The following is a 21,554-nucleotide window of genomic DNA, read 5'->3' as shown; positions in this document are numbered from 1 at the left end:
TGGAATGTAACCTCAAGCAAGAACTCTGCTTCAGATTTTTTATTATAGCTTCACTCTTTACACTTTATTGCTAAATGTAAACAGAAGACCTTCTATAAGTTAAGTACCTGAAGACATGTTCTGTAGTGAGAAACTCAAGTGCAACCAAAATAGAGTTTTCTTATTATTACCAAGAGAACAACAGGCCATATTTTGAGTATATCTATGAAACTGTATGTTTCAATCCCATTAAAAACAACAAAACAAGAAAACGGTTCTTTAAAACAAAAGACAAATTCTGCTGTATGGTTTTACCATTTTAAAGAGAAATTCATTGATTCAGCAAGTACTCACTGAGCAACTACCCTGTGCCCTAGAGAGTGGAGGTAAAGCAGCAAACAGACCGACAGAGGTCCCTGCCTTCGTGGAGCTTCCATCCCAGTCGTGGAGACAGATGATAAATAAGCCGCATAGTAAATTAGGAGGCTGTTGGTGCTGTGGGGAGAGGAAAGAGAGAAGGCAGAGTAGGGGTGGGGCTGTGAGGTGGGCGCGGGCTACAGTTTGGAGTGGGGTGGTCGGGGAGGGCTTCTTGGAGAAGGTGCCATTTGAGTGAAGACCCGAGGGGTGTAAGGGAGTGAGTGATGCACTTGTCTGTGGGAAGATGGCCAGGAGAGGGGGAAGCAGCGGCACGTGCCCTGGGGCACAGTGTGCCCGGTCCTGTGTCCGGGGAGCAGTGAGAGGGAGTAGGGGGAGTCTACGGAGTAGAAGGCAGGTCGGGGTGGGGGACGCAGGGTCTTGTGCGTGTTTGTCATGACTTTGGCTTTTACTCTTGGCTGGCGGTGGGTCATTGCAGGATTTTAAGCCCAGGAGCGATTAACTTGTTCTTTTTAACGAAAAGCATGCACAGCTGCTTCGTCAGCTGTGTTTCTGTGTAGTGTTGATATTTAGAATGACAATTTAAATAACCCTCTGTTAAAATTGCTTTCGTTAATTTTTTTTTTTTTTAATCTAACAAATGTTGCCAGTCGATTACGGGTAAGTGTCCGCATTAGGCACTAGGGGGATGCAACGCTAAATAGAACGTGGTGCTTTCTCATAAAATGAATAATCTAATGGGAGATTTTTTTGAAAACCCTATGTAGTTAGTTAAGATGTAGATCATACAGCTGTTCAAGAATAAGAGTTGTTTCATTGCCCCACAGTTAATGAGCTTTTCTCCTGTGCCAAGCACTGGGTCCGATGCTGGGATAACCACAGGCATGTATCTCCTTCCCTGCCTTGGGATGTATTCAGCCCAGGAGGAGGGCCAGAGGAGTGAAGCATTCCAGACCCGTCCTCCGAGCTGTCTGCAGACCTCTGCTGCCCTGTCCCTGCCGTCTCCTTACGAGACTGCGGGAGGCTGCATCTTACCCGTCTTCGGGTCTCCAGTCCTGACCAGGGCCTGGCGCTCAGCTGTTCACTGGTTGGGGTTTTCCCTCTTCTAGCATTTACTACATTCTTATAGCTGCCTGTAGATGATGCTGCCATCTATCACATCTTCAGCATGTGTTTGGTTTGGTTTTGTTTTTAATAGAATCGAGAGGACAGTGAATAATTTTTTTAATAATACATTCTCTATCGAAGATGGGAAAATGTACGAGAGGGACCTGTTGTTTCCACAGAGATGATAATGAGAACATTTCTTTGTGGAAGTGAAAAATATTTCTTGCATTTTTCTTATGGTAAAAGCAGTCGTTCTTTGTACGATGCCACTTATCCAAAACATGAGAAAATAAAAGACTAATTAAATTAAGCCGTGAGTTTAATGAAGAATGGGTGTAAGTGTGTGTCCAGACCACATGCCTCATTCACGTCTCCTGCCTCGCCCTCGTAGGAATGTGAGTTCGCCGTCCTGGAGCTCTAGTTCCTTGAGGTTTGGGGCTGCTTCTTACTTAGAGATGTGGACGGAGCTGCTGTGGCCGGCCCACTGCCTCTCACACAGATTCACTCAAACAGTGAAACTGAGGGCTTCCCTGGTGGCGCAGTGGTTGGGAGTCCGCCTGCCGATGCAGGGGACACGGGTTCGTGCCCCGGTCCGGGAAGATCCCACATGCCACGGAGCGGCTGGGCCCGTGAGCCATGGCCGCTGAGCCTGCGCATCCGGAGCCTGTGCTCCGCAACGGGAGAGGCCACAACAGTGAGAGGCCCGCGTACCGAAAAAAAAAAAAAAAAAAAAAAAAAGCAGTGAAACTGGGGTAGCTGTGAGGGTGAAGGAGAGCAGCTAACCAGCATGAGGGTGGAGGAATCTCTGGGAAGAGGAGCTGAGCCCTGTCATACACCGTAAGTGTAAGTTTCCTAAGCAGAAAAGTGCAACGGACACTCTTGTGTTGAAACAATAACCTGTGTCAGTGAATAGTCATCAGAGCCTAAGGTGCCCAGGGAGCATCTGGGCGGGGAGGGGGTGAGAGGGGATGGGCCAGATCAGGGGAAGGGAGAGGAGGACTGTTGCAAGGAACCACACTGGTAAGAAAGAATCGCAGGACTTTGCTCTTTCGTGCTGATGTTTGAATTTCCTCTTTGGATACTGGCAGCCTGTGGAAGGAAGGGTCTTAAACAAGGGTGTGACATGATCAGAGTTGTATTTGGGGAAGACAATACTGTTGGCAGTGTTAGCAGATGGATTAGAGAGAAACCAGACTTTAAGTAGAAGGACGTTTGTGACTTTGGAATATGTCAAGTCGAAGGTATCAAATCGAGTTTCATAGCCAAGGTGAGGGGACAGCCGGACAGTTTGAGGACTCACTTCATTTTTTTAGTTGAAGCCATAGAAGGGCTTAGGATTATACCAGGAGAGACTGGAGCAAGAAGAAAAGCCTCTAATGGAACCCTGGAGAGGGTAGGCGAAGAGTGGTGGGAGACACATGGGCAGACCGGCAAGAAACAGGGTTTAAGACAAAAGCAGGAAGGAATTTGAGGAAGGGAGGACAGGAGTGGCGTGCCTTGTCAGGTGCTGGAGTGAAATGTAATTGGACAAAGTCTGAGATGAAGATTTTGGATTTGACTGTGTGATGAATTGTAATGTTTCTTGCTTTTGGTTCATCTAGTCTCTTTCATCAGATTTCAAGTCATTCGTGAGAAGAAAGCATAGCATCAACTTTAAATTTTCTCACAGTGCTGACAGTTCATTAGTAGATGCTGAACCATCTCTGCAATAGTTTTGAGAGGGTCGACAAGGGTTAGATAATTAGAGGTCTCATAAAATGCTGTATATATGTACAAATTATTTTGGATGTGATGTACGTATAGAAACCCACTTGTGTATCTAAGACCATGCTTTCAGACTGAAATAAAATGATAAGCAGTGTTCCTTCACATATGCATTTACCATGGTATTTTAAATCGGGTGCTACACCATAGTGATTTTGTTTGTGTGTTTGTTTGCATAGCCTGGCGCCTGTGTTTGCTCTGTTTGTACCGTTTTACTGCTCCATCCCGAGAGTCCAGGTGGCACATATTCTGGGCCCGTTGTCCATCACAAACAAGACGCTGATTTATATATTGGGACTACAGGTACAGTATGCATTTTTATGTTCATGTTTCTTTAACCAGATCTTTCTCTCTCTCTCTCTTTTTTTTTTTTTGGTCTTTTTCTCATTTGATCTCCTTGAAAACAGTGTGTTTTTTTCCCATAAGTTTGGCTTCGTGATCTATATCAAACGTTCAAAGGAAGTGTTACAGAACAAGAACGTCAAGGTATATAAGATACTAGAATACTTTCATAGCCTTTAGAAATCTGATAAGAGCTTTACACTGTAATTTGTATCGGTGGAAAATATTTTAATTTCATTGTACAATTGCGTTTAAGTGTCTTTTAAAAATCATAGTATGAAGTGGAAACAAATGAGAACAGTCAAAAGGTGGAAAGTGGAGAACCACTGTCAAAATTAATGTATTGAATAGAGTGTCACAAATAAAGCTCTGAAGCCGGAACCAGATATGCTTTGCCAGCTTCATAACTCCTGCGCTGCACGGGCTTGATTGCACTGTCACCATCCACTAGATGGTTTGAGACGAAGGCCATTAGAGGACTGACTGTTTGACTTAAATTGAAAAAGATTATCTTCACCAATATTCCATGAATATTGATTGCTCTCTGCTGGGTTCCAGGCGCAATAATAGAAGATACATGTGATTTTCAGTTTTCAACCTGTAGTACCTGTCACTTTTCTTTCACTCTCACACCTTTTGATGTAAACTTTTATTCTGCTGTTTCCTGTGGTACCATGTGTAGCTTGGCCTTTCAATCCACCATTATGCTCGTAACATTCCTTACCCCACGCATGTGGAACCGGATACCAGTGTCACTGTAGAATGCCCTGCTCCCTCCCCTTTTAACCTTCAGCATTTCCTCTAACTTCTCTAGTCTGCTGTCCTGTGTTAGCAGTGGCTCATCTGGGGTGGGTGTTTCCTAACCAGTTTACAGCCGTTTCTCATGAAATGTGTTTATCCTTCATCTCTCAACCTATATAGCGTTACACTCTCCCTTATCCTCCCTAATACTCGTATAACCTAATAGCCCATTTCCGCATTTTACTCTTACTCCTAGGATTTGCTGTGGCATGTTTAATTTTTTTTTAAGATGTTACAACAGAAGGCAGAATGCAACGGTAGAAGAGCACCCTGGATGGGGGGCAGGAGACCCAAGTTCCAGTTCTGACATTGCACACATTACCTTGAGACTTGGGTCAAGTTATGGAAGCCTCTAAGCCTCATTGTTGACTCTAGTTATAGAGCATCTTTGAGGGTGAAAAACATTGTTTTATTAATTATGGAGTAGGAATTCAGTGGAGCATTGTGGAAAGTCTTTGGAGTCACGTAGACTTTGGTTTAATTAGTTGCTCTGGTAATTATTTTCTTTCTCTGTCACTTTTTCTGAGCCCCCATTTGCCCATCTGTAAAGTGGGGACAACGATATCTATCTTACAGGGTCATTTGAAGGATTAGAGATTATAGCATTGAGTTTTTAGGGTAATCTGAACAGATAATAAGAACTAAGTCAATTGGTTCCTATTATTAATTAATCATTTATGTTTCTGTGGCTGCCACCTTTGGTTTTTCTGAGATTGTGAGTGGGTTGTTTTTTTTTGTTTTGTTTTGTTTTGTTGGTGAGGTAGAAGCTGGTGTCAGAAAGTAGAGGTGGAAATGCCCCTGGCTTCTTGATAAAATCTGAAGTCCTTAGCATGAATGGCATCCAGGGTTTCTTCTTGCCTGTCCCATGTCAGTCCCCACCCCTCCCCACCTTGACATGAGCGTGAACCTTTTGTTCCCAAAACTTCTGTTCTCTCCTTCCATCCCTCCCCTCTGGATCTTCGCACATGTTTCTGTGCCTCTGTCTCTTACTCAACAACTTCTTAAAACCAGGGACGTTTGACGCATGAATGGATGAGTGAATGAATGACTTTAATCATGATCAGGAGAGCAAAAATATTTGTGAAGGGTCATTTAAGTACACATGGCTCAAGAGCCAGTCATGTAATGCCCAGTGCTGGGGGCTGTGGAGGAGAAAATGAAGCATGAGATGTGGCACCTGCCCTCAAGAAGCCCAGCTAGGAGAGAAGGCATACAGTAAGTGCTGTGAAAGTATTAGCTGTTTTATTGTTCTCTATACTTTTAGAAAAAGACTACAGAAAAATATTTTTCCACATAATTCTCATCCTTGTTATTATCAGTCATTCACACTGAACAAGCATCCATGCTAGATCAAAGGATGAAATTTTAGATCAAGGGATTAAATTTGAGGTTGTAGCCAGTGCTCATTTCCACATTAGCTAACACAAGAGCACAGCTTGTCAGATTCTTTTTTTACCTGTGCTTTGTCATCTCTTACCTTTGTCGTCTTTCTGTGTATCTTTTTTTCTATGTATCCTTGATAAATGGGCACCACTTTGAGGTTTTCATGTAGCACAGTGTCAGCAATGAACCCGCTTCTTTCTCTACAAGCAGAAGTGCTTAAACTCCCCATCTAAAGATCTAAATGTGAACAAACGCTAAGCTACAAGTCTTTTTTTTTTAATCTGTATATGTGACTTTATTTTATTCCCTAAATATTTCAGTGTGTATTTCCTATAAACAAGGGCATTCTCTTACATAACCATTGTTCAGTTAACAAAATTGGGAAATTAACATTGATACAATCTTATTCAAATTTTTATCTTATTCAAATTTCACCAATCGTCCCAATAATATCCTGTTATTAGGCTACAAATCTTTTCTTTCTTGCAGGAACACTTTGAGATGTCTTGTGACTTTTTTTTTTTTTAAAACCCTGAGCACACCCTTGGAGGTAAATGATTTGGAAAACAAAGGGAGAGGTTTCATAAGACCCAGTTCTAACTGCTTTTGCGGTTAATGAACTTTGATACCATTACTTAGTTTGCTCTTTCTTGGGTAAACTGGAATGAGAGTGTCAACAGTTAAGCAGAGCAGTATTGGACATGGACCTGTATGCTGGCAGATGTCTTCCATCTAAAACTAGAGTAGCAATAACAAGAAATTGAAATGAGAGAGTTATATAAACTAATATTACATGTCATTACTTAACACCAAGCATTGGATGGTGACTACATATTTTGTATGTTGTTAATGCTAATAATTTCTTTCTATATAGTATTTTACTTTGTTTAAGCCAATTAATATCCATTTGTAATTAAGAATATGCTTGAATTTCACTTATTTTTCTTTGCACGGGAGTGGGCTGCGTTCAATCTGTTTTAGGCTATTGAAAAGCTGAGTTAGGTCTTGGTATAAAAAAAAAGAAAGAAAAGAAAAGAAAAATGAGTATGTTGTTTTCTTCTATATAACAGAATTGATATTTATTAATTTTCTATTTGTTTATATTAAGGTATATATAATTAAGACTTAACATAAATGGTTATGGCTGGAGTTATGTAAAAATAAATAAGCTGTGACTGGCAGTCGAATTTCATTTTTAGTTGCCTTTTTTTTTCTTTTATAGCTTTTCACCTCTGGTTCCTACATCTGGATTGTAGCCATAAGTGGACTTGTAAGTGTGATTCCCCCCTCCCCCAATTCCCCCTCTTTTCTGAACAAACTTTAGGAAAAATGTCATATTTAGATCATGGGTCATATTCAGGTGTCAGATTGCATCTCAGAGCTACTTCCTTAGTGATGAAAAAGCCAGTTGCATGGATAATTGAGATGAAAGAAGCCAGTTTGTCTCAGTTTTCAAAGTAATTTTAATGAAAGTTTTAGCTGAGTTTGTCAGTGTTATTTTTAAATTACTTAGTAGTTGAACTCATAGTAGGACAAAATGGCAGAAAAAGAAAATGAAGAAGTAGGATTTACCAAAATTAGTGAGAGATATTCTGCTTGTTTTGGAAAGAGACATGGTCATGCAAGGGGAAAAATAAGGTTAAGTGGAAAGTCAGGTGGATTGGAACTGATGGAAGATTCATCAGGGTGTGTGGCCAGAGAAGGAAGAGGGCGGCGTCTCCTCTGTGTGCCAGATCGCCTTCATCTCCCCCATCCCCACCCTGCTGTATTGTATTTTATTTTATTTTAATAAGCATATAAGTTTATTTTAATAAACTCTATGAGGTATTGAAAGTGAACCTAAAGCATGAAATTGAGCTTTATTTTTCATCCATGGCTTAAATTTGAACTCCCAAATTTATCTAAAAATAAGTTTATAACTAGTATATGTGAAATACAGTTTTCAATTTCTTTCTTGGAAAAGTCTAAGAAAATTACAGACTGGATTTATAGTAACATGTATAACATCAAAGGGAAAGGATTTGGAAATAACTGCATTCCACTGCAGACATTTTAAGTAAGTTATCACTACTTACTCTTGTTTCCTGGGTGAATGGTATTTTGAGACACTGGGTCATTACTTTAAGCCTGCTCACTTCTTTCCTTCCTTTATGCTGTCTGTTTTATTCCTTTTCTATGTTTATTCTTTTCATATACAACTTAATCCTTCACTCCTCACAACATCCAGCCAGAATTCTGGGGATTGAAGTCACTTTGTTTCCCCCTCCCTAAATATTTTTCTCAGATGCCCAGATTTGCTTCAGGAACACAGAGCTGAACTCCATTGTGGGGTCTTCAAGCCATCTGAGCCACCTGGTATTCTTAAGACTTGTAGTGATTTAAAGGACAGCCTGGGGTCATACTAATCCTGTGGGGCACAGTGGCCAGGCTCTGCCCAGTCTAATCTCATCCCCACTTGAACTGCCAGCTTGATTGGCAGGTACTTAACCAGCCTGCAGACAATAGGTAGTTCGTTGCTTTCATAATGAAAGCAGCATGAGAATTCACTCTTTTGTTCATGATAAAGTTCTGTTTCTCTTAGCAGTGATAATCTTGAGCCCTTTTTTGGATATTTTCCTAAAGCATTCAAAAATTTGAAAAGTACCTTATTGTGTTACATTTCATTGTGTTAGTTTACTGTTAATTGATTTGCTCACATTATCTGAACCCCTCTTTAATAACTCATTATGTGACTCATTTGTTTTAAGGCATCCCATTTTCTTTCTTTATTCTGTTTTCAGATTCCTGGTTTTAAAATAAGTTCTTGCTGTCACCTCAGAAAGTTTCACTTTGTGACATTCGGTGCTCTCGAATTGGAGCTTGCATTTTTCATCTCTTTCTAGTCTTTTTAAAATCTAAAGTATGTGTGTTGTGATCAGTCTTTTCTCGTACAGATGCTTAACAGGTGGTAAGGTGCTTGATTTAATTTTTTAAAGGATCAGAAGTTTAACAAATGTTTAACATTAAAATTCCTAGTTTCAGAAGAGTGAATAGAATTGCTCAGTACTTGAAATATAATCCCCAGATGAATGTAGCTAGCATTTGAATAATCCCACTATTAGTAAACCCCTTTGAGCCAATTGAATCTTCACTTTATAGTAACTAATTCAACTAATATTACTGACCTCCTACCATTACACAAATCTGATAAATCTTCATGTCAGCCTTGTTCTTTATTATTATTCCACCATGGTTAGATGATACTGTGTTTAAGATGATTAATATCAGGGATAATTACACCAGTTTTCCTTCATGCTATACCATAGATGTTAGTGCTTGTTTTGAATTTAATGAATATTTTGTTTCTGACTTTTTCCAGAAAAATCATACTTTTGTTATGAAATATTTAATATAATATGGTATACTTTAGATAAGGATAATTATAAAGGAGGATATTCAAACTATTTGTGAATGTTTGGTTTACACACCACTGATTGAGGGATGGAGATCTGAGATTCACAAAGCCACAGCTTGTCCCAGATGTCTCTTGCTCAACCTGACTTCTCCTCTCCCTGTATTTATCAGGCAACTTCCCTTTTTTGTTTTTGTGGCGGAGGGGGGGGGTGTTTTTATGCTAAATAAAATACTAAAAAGAAAATAAAACTTTTACTACCAGAAAGAAATGCACAGATGGTTTTCAGTGTTTTGGAGGAATGTTAGAAAACCTGTTGATAAAATAATCACCTTTTAGCTCTGAAACCAATTGTTCTCCTAACATACTATATGTAGTAAGGAAGTAATTTTATTTCAATCTGTGTTTTTAAGAGAAAGAGCTTTTTTTTATAAAAAGACATTTGTGTAAACCTAAGTCATGTGTTATCTGCTGTCATAGAAACCAAAACCTTTACTCATGCTCTTCTGAAAGGCTGCCAACTTTGGGTTTATTTTATTTCGTTATTGGTGGATTTATTTTGCTTAGGCTGCTTTTTCTCTCTCCTTGTGTCACCCATTCTTTCATGATTAGAAATGTTTCTGAATACATAGCTTAAAAATATCCTGCTGACTAAAAGAGGAGGAGGAGATAAATTACATCAGGACAGTATTTTGCTAGGTGGGAGTGCACGTTCTGTCTTCAGTGATGTCACAGAAAAGAATAAGGACTAAATATTTTTCCTGGGTGGAGGGGGGTTGGGGAAGTGTGCTTAGCTTATGAGGAGCAATAATGAGTTAAGTTGACTAGGACAGCTGTCTCTCCACAGCTCTGTTTTGTGGTCCCTCAGGGATTCCAGCTGCTGCCAGAAAGGATAAGGGTCATCCCGTTTTACGTAAAGATTAAGATTACAGTAAGTCCCCTACATACGAACCTCCAAGTTGCGAACTCTCAAAGATGGCAGTGCGCGTTCACATGTCCAGTCAAGTTAGTTCACGTGTCTGGCGTACATTGTCCCGTGCGTGCATCCTCTGCAAGTGGCTGTGCTTTTGTGTCCTTTACGGTACTGTATAGAGTACAGCACCGTACTCTATACAGTATCTGTACAGTAGTACAGAATCTTTATTTCAAGCCCAGGATGTCAGGAAGCAAGCGTACAAGCAGCGGGGATGTAGCTGGTACTTGCCTGTCCACTCGATGCCAGCGCCTGGATGCCAGCTGTTGTACTGGACTACTGTACCTTTCAGGGCCCTGCGCTGTAAGACTAAAAATGTTTTCTTTATTTTTTGTGGGTTTTTTTCATGTATTATTTGTGTGAAGAGTATTATAAACCTATTACAGTACAGTACTGTATAGCCGATTGTGTTAGTTGGGTACCTAGGCTAATTTTGTTGGACTTACAAACAGCTTGGATTTATGAATGCGCTCTCGGAACAGAACTCGTTTGTATGTAGGGGACTTAACTGTATTCACACGTACCATTGATACGTGTTTTAATGTTGCGTTGTTCTTCCTTTGACAATTCTGGCTTTTAACACCAACTTTTTTTTTTTTCTGGCTGCGTTGGGTCTTCGTTGCTGCGCACAGGCTTTCTCTAGCGTGGCAAGCGGGGGCTGCTCTTCATTGCGGTGGCTTCTCTTGTTGCAGAGCACAGGCTCTAGGCGCGTGGGCTTCAGTAGTTGTGGCTCGCGGGCTCTAGAGCTCAGCTCAGTAGTTGTGGTGCACGGGCTTAGTTGCTCTGCAGCATGTGGGATCTTCCCAGACCAGGGCTCAAACCCGTGTCCCCTGCGTTGGCAGGCGGATTCTTCCCAACACCAACATTTTTTTTTTGCAGTACGTGGGCCTCTCACTGCTGTGGCCTCTCCCGTTGCGGAGCACAGGCTCCGGACGCGCAGGCTCAGCAGCCATGGCCCACGGGCCCAGCCGCTCCGTGGCACGTGGGGTCCTCCCAGACCGGGGCACGAACCCACGTCCCCTGCATCGGCAGGTGGACTCTCAACCACTGCACCACCAGGGAAGCCCCCAACACCAACATTTAATATCTAAACTACGACTGTTTTCATGAAAGTTTGCAAAATTGTAATTGGAAAGCTTGGCTATTGTAGCCAAGTGAAATATTTCAGTGTTAAGTGAGTGCTTGAAAATGTTAGTATACACCTACTTTCATCATATTCGCACCTCATGTCTAACTACTCTTCTTCATGTCTTTGGTGAGAGACCTTCAAAAATTGAGGCCACTCTGTATGTTCACAGTTCCTCCAGTCTTGTTACACATTAATACTTTTTTTTTCCTTAAAGAAAATATTGCTTTCTTATCGAACTTTATTTAAGTTATTTTGTGGTTCTGCAGAAAGTCTTTAGGCCCTCCGTATCCTTGCACTTCTTCATTTTCTGCCATCTTATGAATCATAGTTATGAGTCATTACCCCTGGGATGTACCCTAATTCTCAAAAGCTGATGTCTCGGGCCTAAGCTGATTCTAACACGATTAAAATAGGAGCCTGCTTTTGCCAGTTTTTCTCTTTTTACAGTTCACATATTCATCACCATTTGGTCCTCTTTCAAGCTGTTCCACAGCAGATGAACAGACAGGCCTGTACTTCTCAGACTCCAGGCTTCTCCCCTTCAACCTGTCCATTCACGATCTAGTCATTTCCTGCATTTGTTACCTGTTCTGTACAGTATGTCAGACTTTGATTATCTTGTGATCAAGCAACCTTAGTGTGAAAGAAAATCTGTCCTACCCAGTAACAAGATTAGAAACATAGATTCACACCAGATTCGTTAGGACTTTGGATGTGGTCTGAGTTTGTATGTTTATCTGTAGGCAGTGAGGATCTTTAAAGCTTTTCAAACAAAAAACTTCAAGATGGTGCAAGATTATAGTAGTCTGATTAGGGTTTGTAAGTCAAAGAAGGGGGGTAGGAGAGAGTTGAGCAACCTTGAAGGAGTCAGGATGGCTCATTTGTGGGCTGTGATTTGTCTGTCTGTCTTCCCCCAACAAGAGTTTTAAAGACAAAAAAAAATAAAACATTGTCTTATGGTAACTGTAAAAGAAAAAGCATCAAACAGAACCTTATGGTGATGGGCTTTCCAAGTCATGGTATATCATTAAGGAGAAAGCTTATGGAATTAGCATAATCTGCTATGGAAATCAGAACTTCTTTGGAGTAAGTTTTCGAATCCTGACCTGCATCTCGGGTGAACGAGGATGGGGAGTTGGGTCCTCTGAGCCTTGCCCTGCTTTTCATGTCTTTCTCTGCTCTTCATGCTTCCTTTTCTTCTTCCTTATTCTTGCTTCCCTTAGATTTCTTTTCCCAATTCACCAAAAGAAGGGTACAGTATCAGGAACAAGACAAGGTTGCCCACTTTCACCACTCTTATTCAACATAGTTTTGGAAGTTTTAGCCACAGCAATCAGAGAAGAAAAGGAAATAAAAGGAATCCAAATCGGAAAAGAAGAAGTAAAGCTGTCACTGTTTGCAGATGACATGATACTATACATAGAGAATCCTAAAAATGCTACCAGAAAACTACTAGAGCTAATCAATGAATTTGGTAAAGTAGCAGGATACAAAGTTAATGCACAGAAATCTCTGGCATTCCTATATACTAATGATGAAAAATCTGAAAGTGAAATCAAGAAAACACTCCCATTTACCATTGCAACAAAAAGAATAAAATATCTAGGAATAAACCTACCTAAGGAGACGAAAGACCTGTATGCAGAAAATTATAAGACACTGATGAAAGAAATTAAAGATGATACAAATAGATGGAGAGATATACCATGTTCTTGGATGGGAAGAATCAACATTGTGAAAATGACTCTACTACCCAAAGCAATCTACAGATTCAATGCAATCCCTATCAAACTACCACTGGCATTTTTCACAGAACTAGAACAGAAAATTTCGCAATTTGTATGGAAACACAAAAGACCCCGAATAGCCAAAGCAATCTTGAGAACGAAAAAAGGAGCTGGAGGAATCAGGCTCCCTGACTTCAGACTATACTACAAAGCTACAGTAATCAAGACAGTATGGTACTGGCACAAAAACAGAAAGATAGATCAATGGAACAGGATAGAAAGCCCAGAGATAAACCCACGCACATATGGACACCTTATCTTTGATAAAGGTGGCAGGAATGTACAGTGGAGAAAGGACAGCCTCTTCAATAAATGGTGCTGGGAAAACTGGACAGGTACATGTAAAAGTATGAGATTAGATCACTCCCTAACACCATACACAAAAATAAGCTCAAAATGGATTAAAGACCTAAATGTAAGGCCAGAAACTATCAAACTCTTAGAGGAAAACATAGGCAGAACACTCTATGACATAAATCACAGCAAGATCCTTTCTGACCCACCTCCTAGAGTAATGGAAATAAAGACAAAAATAAATGGGACCTAATGAAACTTCAAAGCTTTTGCACAGCAAAGGAAACCATAATCAAGACCAAAAGACAACCCTCAGAATGGGAGAAAATATTTGCAAATGAAGCAAATGACAAAGGGTTAATCTCCAAAATTTACAAGCAGCTCATGCAGCTCAATAACAAAAAAACAAACAACCCAATCCAAAAATGGGCAGAAGACCTAAATAGACATTTCTCCAAAGAAGATATACAGAATGCCAACAAACACATGAAAGAATGCTCAACATCATTAATCATTAGAGAAATGCAAATCAAAACTACAATGAGATATCATCTCACACCAGTCAGAATGGCCATCATCAAAAAATCTAGAAACAATAAATGCTGGAGAGGGTGTGGAGAAAAGGGAACACTCTTGCACTGCTGGTGGGAATGTGAATTGGTTCAGCCACTATGGAGAACAGTATGGAGGTTCCTTAAAAAACTACAAATAGAATTACCATATGACCCAGCAATCCCACTACTGGGCATATACCCTGAGAAAACCAAAATTCAAAAAGAGTCATGTACCAAAATGTTCATTGCAGCTCTATTTATAATAGCCCGGAGATGGAAACAACCTAAGCGCCCATCATCGGATGAATGGATAAAGAAGATGTGGCACATATATACAATGGAATATTACTCAGCCTTAAAAAGAAATGAAATTGAGCTATTTGTAATGAGATGGATAGACCTAGAGTCTGTCATACAGAGTGAAGTAAGTCAGAAAGAAAAAGACAAATACCGTATGCTAACACATATATATGGAATTTAAGGGGAAAAAAAATATCATGAAGAACCTAGGGGTAAGACAGGAATAAAGACGCAGACCTACTGGAGAACGGACTTGAGGATATGGGGAGGGGGAAGGGTGAGCTTTGACAGGGCGAGAGAGAGTCATGGACATATACACACTAACAAACGTAGTAAGGTAGATAGCTAAGGGGAAGCAGCCGCAAGGCACAGGGATATTAGCTCGGTGCTTTGTGACAGCCTGGAGGGGTGGGATAGGGAGAGTGGGAGGGAGGGAGACGCAAGAGGGAAGACATATGGGAACATATGTATATGTATAACTAATTCACTTTGTTATAAAGCAGAAACTAACACACCATTGTAAAGAAATTATACCCCAATAAAGATGTTTAAAAAAAAAAAAAAAAAGAAGGGTACAGTGTAGCAGGTCAGGTAACTCATCTGATGCCCAAGGTTTTCAGTTGAACTTTAGGGACTAAGGTGATTTTCTAGCAGTTCATTGAAAATGAGGGCAGGGCTTCCCTGGTGGCGCAGTGGTTAAGAGTCCGCCTGCCAATGCAGGGGACACAGGTTCGAGCCCTGCTCCAGGAAGATCCCACGTGCCTCAGAGCAACTAAGCCCGTGCGCCACAACTACTGAGCCTGTGCTCTAGAGCCCGTGGGCCACAACTACCGAGCCCACGCACCGCAACTACTGAAACCTGTGCACCTAGAGCCCGTGCTCCGCAAGAAGAGAAGCCACTGCAATGAAGAGTAGCCCCCGCTCGCCACGACTAGAGAAAGCCCGCACGCAGCAACGAAGACCCAACTCAGCCAAAACTAAATAAATAAATTTATAAAAAGAAAAAGAAGATGAGGACAGAAACTGCAGAGGGAGGTCAAGGCTGGTTAGAGCTGTGAGGTGGGTTGGGCTTGTGAAAGAACCTAGTGTAGAAGTAGAAGATGACAGTGGATCCTTAAGAAACAGCCATATTTAGAGGGTGCTTTCACCTTCTTATATAACACAGAATTTACAATCCCAACACCAAATTGAGTGCTTATCAATCCATTGTACAACTCTCTCTCTCTCGTTCATTGATTCATTCATACCTTCTCTCTCCCCCCATTTTCCCTCCCTTCCTCTCTGTGCCCCCTTCCCCTGTCCCAAAACCTTCTGTCCTCTGCCTTGTCATGACAGTTACAACTCAGTCCAGGGCTGACAGAATGTCTTATTAGACAAGTGTTACACAGGGAGTGACTAGTAGACTTTTAAATGTTCACTGCAGAACAGATGAAATCATGCCAATATCTTGATAAAACTGTCAGAGAAGTGCCTCATAAAATATAGCTATAAAATTTTCATTACTGTAACTTACCTTCTACTAACTTACCTTTTTTAAGGCAAAAACCTTTCGGAGGCTTTCAGAATTAGGCCTCCTCAGGCCCCTGTCTCAGCCCTGTGGACCCTGTGCTCCAGGGACACTGAGCGTCTTACTCTTCCCGGCACCTCATGCTGTCTCAGGATTCTGTGCCATCACTTATTTGTCTTTAACAAACACATGGCACTTACTATGTACCAGGCACTTGTGGTAGATTATGTTGTTTCTTCAACTGTTTGTTGAGAATATTTGCTGCCCGTCTCTGCGGGCACCTCCCTGAAGGGCCTGCCTCTACGTACCCTGCTAACATCAGACTCTACTCTGTAACTTACATGAGCCACTGGACCATGAGCAGAAGTGATGAATGCTTCACAAGCAGAAGTTTTAAGAACCATTGTATGGTTCTGCCATTGCTCTGTTCCTTTTGTCATGAGAAAAGCATGTGACGTATAGAAGCTGCTCCTTCAGCCCAGACCCCAGAATGAAGAACACACACGGATCAGGGCTGTGGCCAACATGTAAGATGAGTGAGGAATAAACCTTTGTTATAAGCTACTGAAATTTGGGATAATTTGTTACCACAGTATAACCTAGAGAGAGCAGACTAATACAACTCTTTTCTAAGCAGTTTACTAATATTATTTAATTAGTCCTTCTGAAAACCTGATGATGTAGGAACTGTTGTCCCCGTTTTATAGATGAAGAAACTGAGGCACAGAGAACTTAAGTTATTTGCCAAGAATAACTGATAAGTAGTGGAGACAACATTCAAATGCAGGTACTGGAGCTTTGGTGTCTGTGCTCTTAAGAGGTGGCTTTGCATAACCATATGCAGGTTCTTCCAACTATATCCATTCCTTCACCATTAGATGCCTTCTTTTCCTAGAAAAAAACTTATTCATTTAAGTTCTCACTCTGAAGCCTTTTCTGAGTCTGCCCTTTCAGTTTAGAAACTATACATTATTCTTTATTTTATAATCCCCAGTGCCTAGCAAAATGTCTGGCATTTTATCTTTAGTCTATAACTAATTGTTGAGTTTCAGAATTCAGTATTATCAGAATAATTACTTCTGTGCAATAGAGCGCTGTAGCTGTTTGTGATCGTTGGGACGCTGTCAGCATGTACTGCCTCACTAGGTTCTTGACACTCTCTCTACGGCGGTGGAGAACCTGGGCTTTACCATCTGAAAGATGAGGAGGCTGAAGTTGAGGTTGCACAGCTGATGGATGATAGAGCCAGGACCAAAGGCCAGGTGTTCTGGCGGTCCAGTGGGTTCAGTGCCTTCCACTGCACATTTCAAGGCTCTCATCCATGTCTGTTTCAACCACAAGACACTTAGGTACAAAGCTGTTCTTAGATCTTCCCTGGACTATACCACTAAGATGAGGCCCTGATCATCGTCAACGGAGACACGATTCTGGAGGGAGATCTTGGTCATGAAGAAGTTTTAAAAGTACCCAGAGGTGCTGAAAGACACATATCCACAGCAGCTTCCTGCAGCCTTCATTAAAAATTTTGTGGGCCGACCAATATCCAAGAAAACTTTATCCCGTTGGCAGCCTCTGCCTTCTCCCTATTATGAAGAATTCTGTCTATAGCTATACTGTACTTTCTTTTCTAATATCATCAAAGATATTTAACTGGTCCTCCATATGATGGATTAAAAATGCAGCTCAAACCTCACCTTCAACAAACTCTTTGTCTTGTGTTTCTGGCATTGTCATGTACAAGAAAACGAAGTAAAGGATGGCTTTGAGAAAGCGTAAAGGATAGTATAAAACATATTGAGCTGGGTCAGTACTGCTGCTGGTCAAAGGAAAAAGAAATGGAGATAAGGAAGAGGTTAGCAAGGAAAACACACATGCATTTTCATTTTAGATGATTACTGGTAGATTACATGGCAGTTGCCCCACAGAGCATTTTCTCACAGGGTCTTTACATTTGTTTTCCTATCAGGAGATGGAAAGTCTTGAATCGGTTTTGATTATCTCTTTAAACTGATTTTTTTAATAGAAATGTCCAGTGTTCCTTCTTCTTCGCAGCTGACTGTGTTGATATTTTTCCTATATCTTGACTTTAACCTCTGGTAAAGAACTATGGTAAAAATCAGTGCATGAGATTTTGAATATATTCATTATAAACAACAGCATATTATCAGAAAGTCTTACGTTAGTTTATGTTAGCTTGGAATATTTTTAAGGTATCAGAAGTTTTTTATTGCTAAAGATTGGTTTTAGTCTCCGAAAATCCCACCTCTTTTATAAAGTTTAAGAGGAGAATTATACATCCAGAAATGTCTTAATCTTTCTAGATCTTCACATTTACTTTTTTATGAAAAACTTTTTTCTTTTTTGTTCATTAAAGTGTTACATGCAATAAAATTTACCAATTTGAAGTGTACAGTTTGGTGAATTTTGGTCATTGTATACAGTTTTGTAACCACCACAATCAGGATAGAAAACAGTCCCGTCACCCTAAACATTTTTTTCATGCTGCTGTGAAGATCTGTGTACACATTTATGTGTGGACATATGTTTTTACTTCTCTTGGGTAAATGCCTAGGAGTAGAACTGCTAGAATTTATCATATGAAAAATATATGGTACCATATTATTTTACAAAGTGACTGTGCCATTTTGCATTTCCACCATCAGTACGTGAGCATTCCATTTCCTCCGCCTCCTTGCCAGAACTTCGCATTGTCAGTCATTTTAAGTTCAGTCATTCTAGGTGGTGTGTAATTATATCTTGTGGTTTTAATTTGCGTTTCTCTAATGACTAGTGATTTGGGCATCTTTTCCTGTGACTACTAGCCATTTGTATATCTTCCTTTGTGTTGTGTCTGTTCAAATCTTTCACCCACTTTTTCGTTGGGTTACATTTGTATTATAATTACATCAAAAGAGTTCTTTTTATATTCTGGATATAAGCCCTTTGTTGGATATATTTTGTAAAAATTTTATACCAGTCTGTGGTTTGCCTCTTCGTTTCCTTAACTATGGCTTTCAATAAGCAAAAGTTTTAACTTGATTAATTCAGTGTTTCAGTTTTTAAAATAGTTTGTGCTTTGGTATCTTAAGAAATATTTGTTAATCTGATGTTACAAACATTTTGTCCTATGTTTTCATCTAGAATTTAATCGTTTTTGCTGTTACATTTAGGTCTGAGATCCACTTTGAGTATAATATTTGTGAAGTTAAGGGTTGAGGTGTATTTTTTTCCATACAGATATCTAGCATTGTTCCATCAACATTGAAAAGACTCTTTTCTCTTTTGCGTATTACCCTAGCACCTTTGTTGAAAGTCCGTTGACCAGTGTGGGTCTGTTTCTTGACTTTCTTTTCTATCTCAGTGATTTATATGTTTGTTCTCATGCCGGTACCATACTGTTTTGAGTACTTTTGAGTATGGTAAGTCTTGAAACCAGGTAACATAAGTATTCCAACTTTGTTCATCTTTTTCAAAACTGGTCAAGCTATTTTAGGAACATTGACTTTCCATATGCCTTTTTAAATCAACTTATAATTTCCTTCAAAAAAGAAAAAATACAGTTAATATTTTGCTTGAGATTGCACTGAAACTATAGATCAGTTAGGAAGGATTGCCATTTTGATATTTTAAAATATGGCCACAGATTATTTTATACTTCAAGAGATGGAGCTTAATTCCCCTCTTCTAGAGTGTGGGCTATACTTAGCGATTCACTTATAATGAATAGAATATGGCGGGATGGAGTGTGACTCCAAAAGGCTGATGATAAGAGGCACGTTACTTCTATCCTGCTCCCTCTCAGGTCATTCATGCTGGGGGAAGCCAGCTGCCATGTCACAAGGGTACTGAAGCAGCCCTGTGGAGAGGTCTGCATGGCAAAGAATGATGGCATCCTGCCAGCAGTCAGCACTGACTTGCCAGTTGTGTTTCTGAGCCACATTAGAAGCTCGTCCTTCAGCCCCAGTCAGGAGTCCCAGATGAAGGCAGGTAGGCTGACATCTCGACTGCAGCCTCATGAGAGACCTTGAGCTACAGCCACCCAACTAAGCAGTCCCTAGATTTCTGACCCACATAAACTGTACATATAATAAATGCTTATTGTTTTAAGCCACTGAGTTTTGGGTAATTTGTTATTCAGTAATAGATAACTAGTACAACTATTTTAACAATATTGGGTCTTCCAATTCATAAACATAATATGTCTACATTTTTCTAGTAATTCTTTAATTCCCCTTTTTAATTTTTAAATTTTCGATGTACAGGCCCTACACATCTTTCATTAAATGTATTCCTTTTTGTGGGGTTTTGATGCTATTTTAAATGGAGTTATTTTGTTCCAAGTGTTTGCTGCTTGTATATAGAAACGCAGTTGATTTCTGTATATTGCTATTGTATACTATAGTTTTGCTGAATTTGTTGTTTCTGTGGATTCCTTATGGTTTCCTACATATACGATCATCAGGAAATAGGTTTGGTTTATATGTTTTACTTCTTCGTTTCTAATCTGTGCCTTTTATTTTTCTTGCCTATTGCACTAGCTAAGACCTCTAGTATAATGTTAAATAAGAGTGGTGAATAGACATCCTTGCCTTGTTCCTGGTCTTAAAAAAGGATTTCGTTTTTCCCTGTTGAGTCTCAATCTGTAAATGTGTAAGTTGTTCTTGATCTTTACATTCATTTTTAATTTGTTATTTGTAGTCCAATGTAAGAAGCAAATTTTTAACATAAGCCTGTTTTCCCCTCAATTTTAGTTTGTTGAATCAGTTCATGAAAGTGAATATAAGTTTAAAGGGGGGTGGTGGTCTCCTTGTTGAAAGGGAAATTCAAAGGTATTTACATTTTAGCATTTGATTAAGGCTTTTTTCCATGTGCTAGAGACTCTAGCTGTCTCCCAATGTATTTTTTTCCTTCATAACAGAACCTTCATCTTATTTGAGGCAGCAGGGCCTCCAACTAAAAGATCACATTTTCCAGTCTACTTTGCATCTACGTATGGCTATCAGACTAAATCCTGGCATCCTGGCTAATGAGCTATAAACATACGTATTGGTGGGACTTCTAGGAAGGCTCCTTAAAGTAGCCTTTTGTCCTTTTGTTCTTCCTCATTTTCTTCTCCCCGCTGCCTGGAATGCAGTTAAGATGGTTGGAGCTTTTCTAACCTGAGGGAGAAATAAATTTCTGTTGTATTTAAGCCACTGTTATTTGCAGTTTTCTGCTTTATGCAGTTAACCTAATCCTCTTGACGCATGATTTTCTGAAAGAAAAAGCTTAGAGCAGCTTTCTAAGACAATTTGTTAGAAACAAATAATCTATTATTAGTTTAATTAATTCTGTTAATTAATTCTGTTATTCTAATTCAACTTTTCAAGAATCAGAAGGATACCCAGTGTTTAAATAGATACTTTAAAATAATATTGAAAAAGAAGAAGAGGGCTATGGGAAATTCATCTGAATCACTCTTGTACTTGACAAAGAACAAGATAGCAAGACTTTCAATAAGTGCTTAAAGCCACATGACTCTGTCACGAAAACAACAGTCATTTCATAATTAATCACAAGTGGCACAAATAACTTCGGGCGTTTCTAACTTGTGTACATACTCTGTGCATAATAAAATGAGTAATTTCCAAAGTTCCTTCCTTCTTTCTTTAGCGTTTTTCAGTGAAGGAGAAGGAACAGGAAAACGTAAGGTTCATTAGAGCAGGGATTTTCTTTGTTTTGCCTCCTGCTGTATCCCAGTGTTTAGAACACAGCCTGGCACCTTATAGAAGTTCAGTAAAATGTGTGTTGAATGAATACGTGAGGCCTCAGTGGGCCTGGTTTCCTCAGGACTTGAGTGAATATGAAGTCTGCATGAAGGGGTCCAGA

At 39.9% G+C, this 21,554-nt stretch overlaps 1 protein-coding gene across 3 annotated transcripts in view; it reads left to right on the top strand.

Moving 5' to 3' along the window:
• UBAC2 (UBA domain containing 2) overlaps window positions 1-21,554 on the top strand; it is a 156,525-nt gene that overhangs the window by 87,817 nt on the left and 47,154 nt on the right. For 2 of the 3 annotated variants that reach the window (XM_029210296.1, XM_029210295.1), the window contains exons 5-6: window positions 3,405-3,528; window positions 6,974-7,021. In XM_029210296.1, coding sequence (XP_029066129.1) covers window positions 3,405-3,528; window positions 6,974-7,021 — 172 coding nt within the window. The remainder of the gene's footprint in view (window positions 1-3,404; window positions 3,529-6,973; window positions 7,022-21,554) is intronic. The other variant, XM_029210298.1, reaches the window with a different exon arrangement.

Source organism: Monodon monoceros, unplaced genomic scaffold (genome assembly GCF_005190385.1).
Source record: "Monodon monoceros isolate NGI ecotype Baffin Bay Population unplaced genomic scaffold, NGI_Narwhal_1 Super_Scaffold_8, whole genome shotgun sequence".
NCBI lineage: Eukaryota > Metazoa > Chordata > Mammalia > Artiodactyla > Monodontidae > Monodon > Monodon monoceros.
The sequence above is the reverse complement of the archived record's forward strand: the minus strand, read 5'-3'. Positions and strand labels throughout refer to the sequence as shown.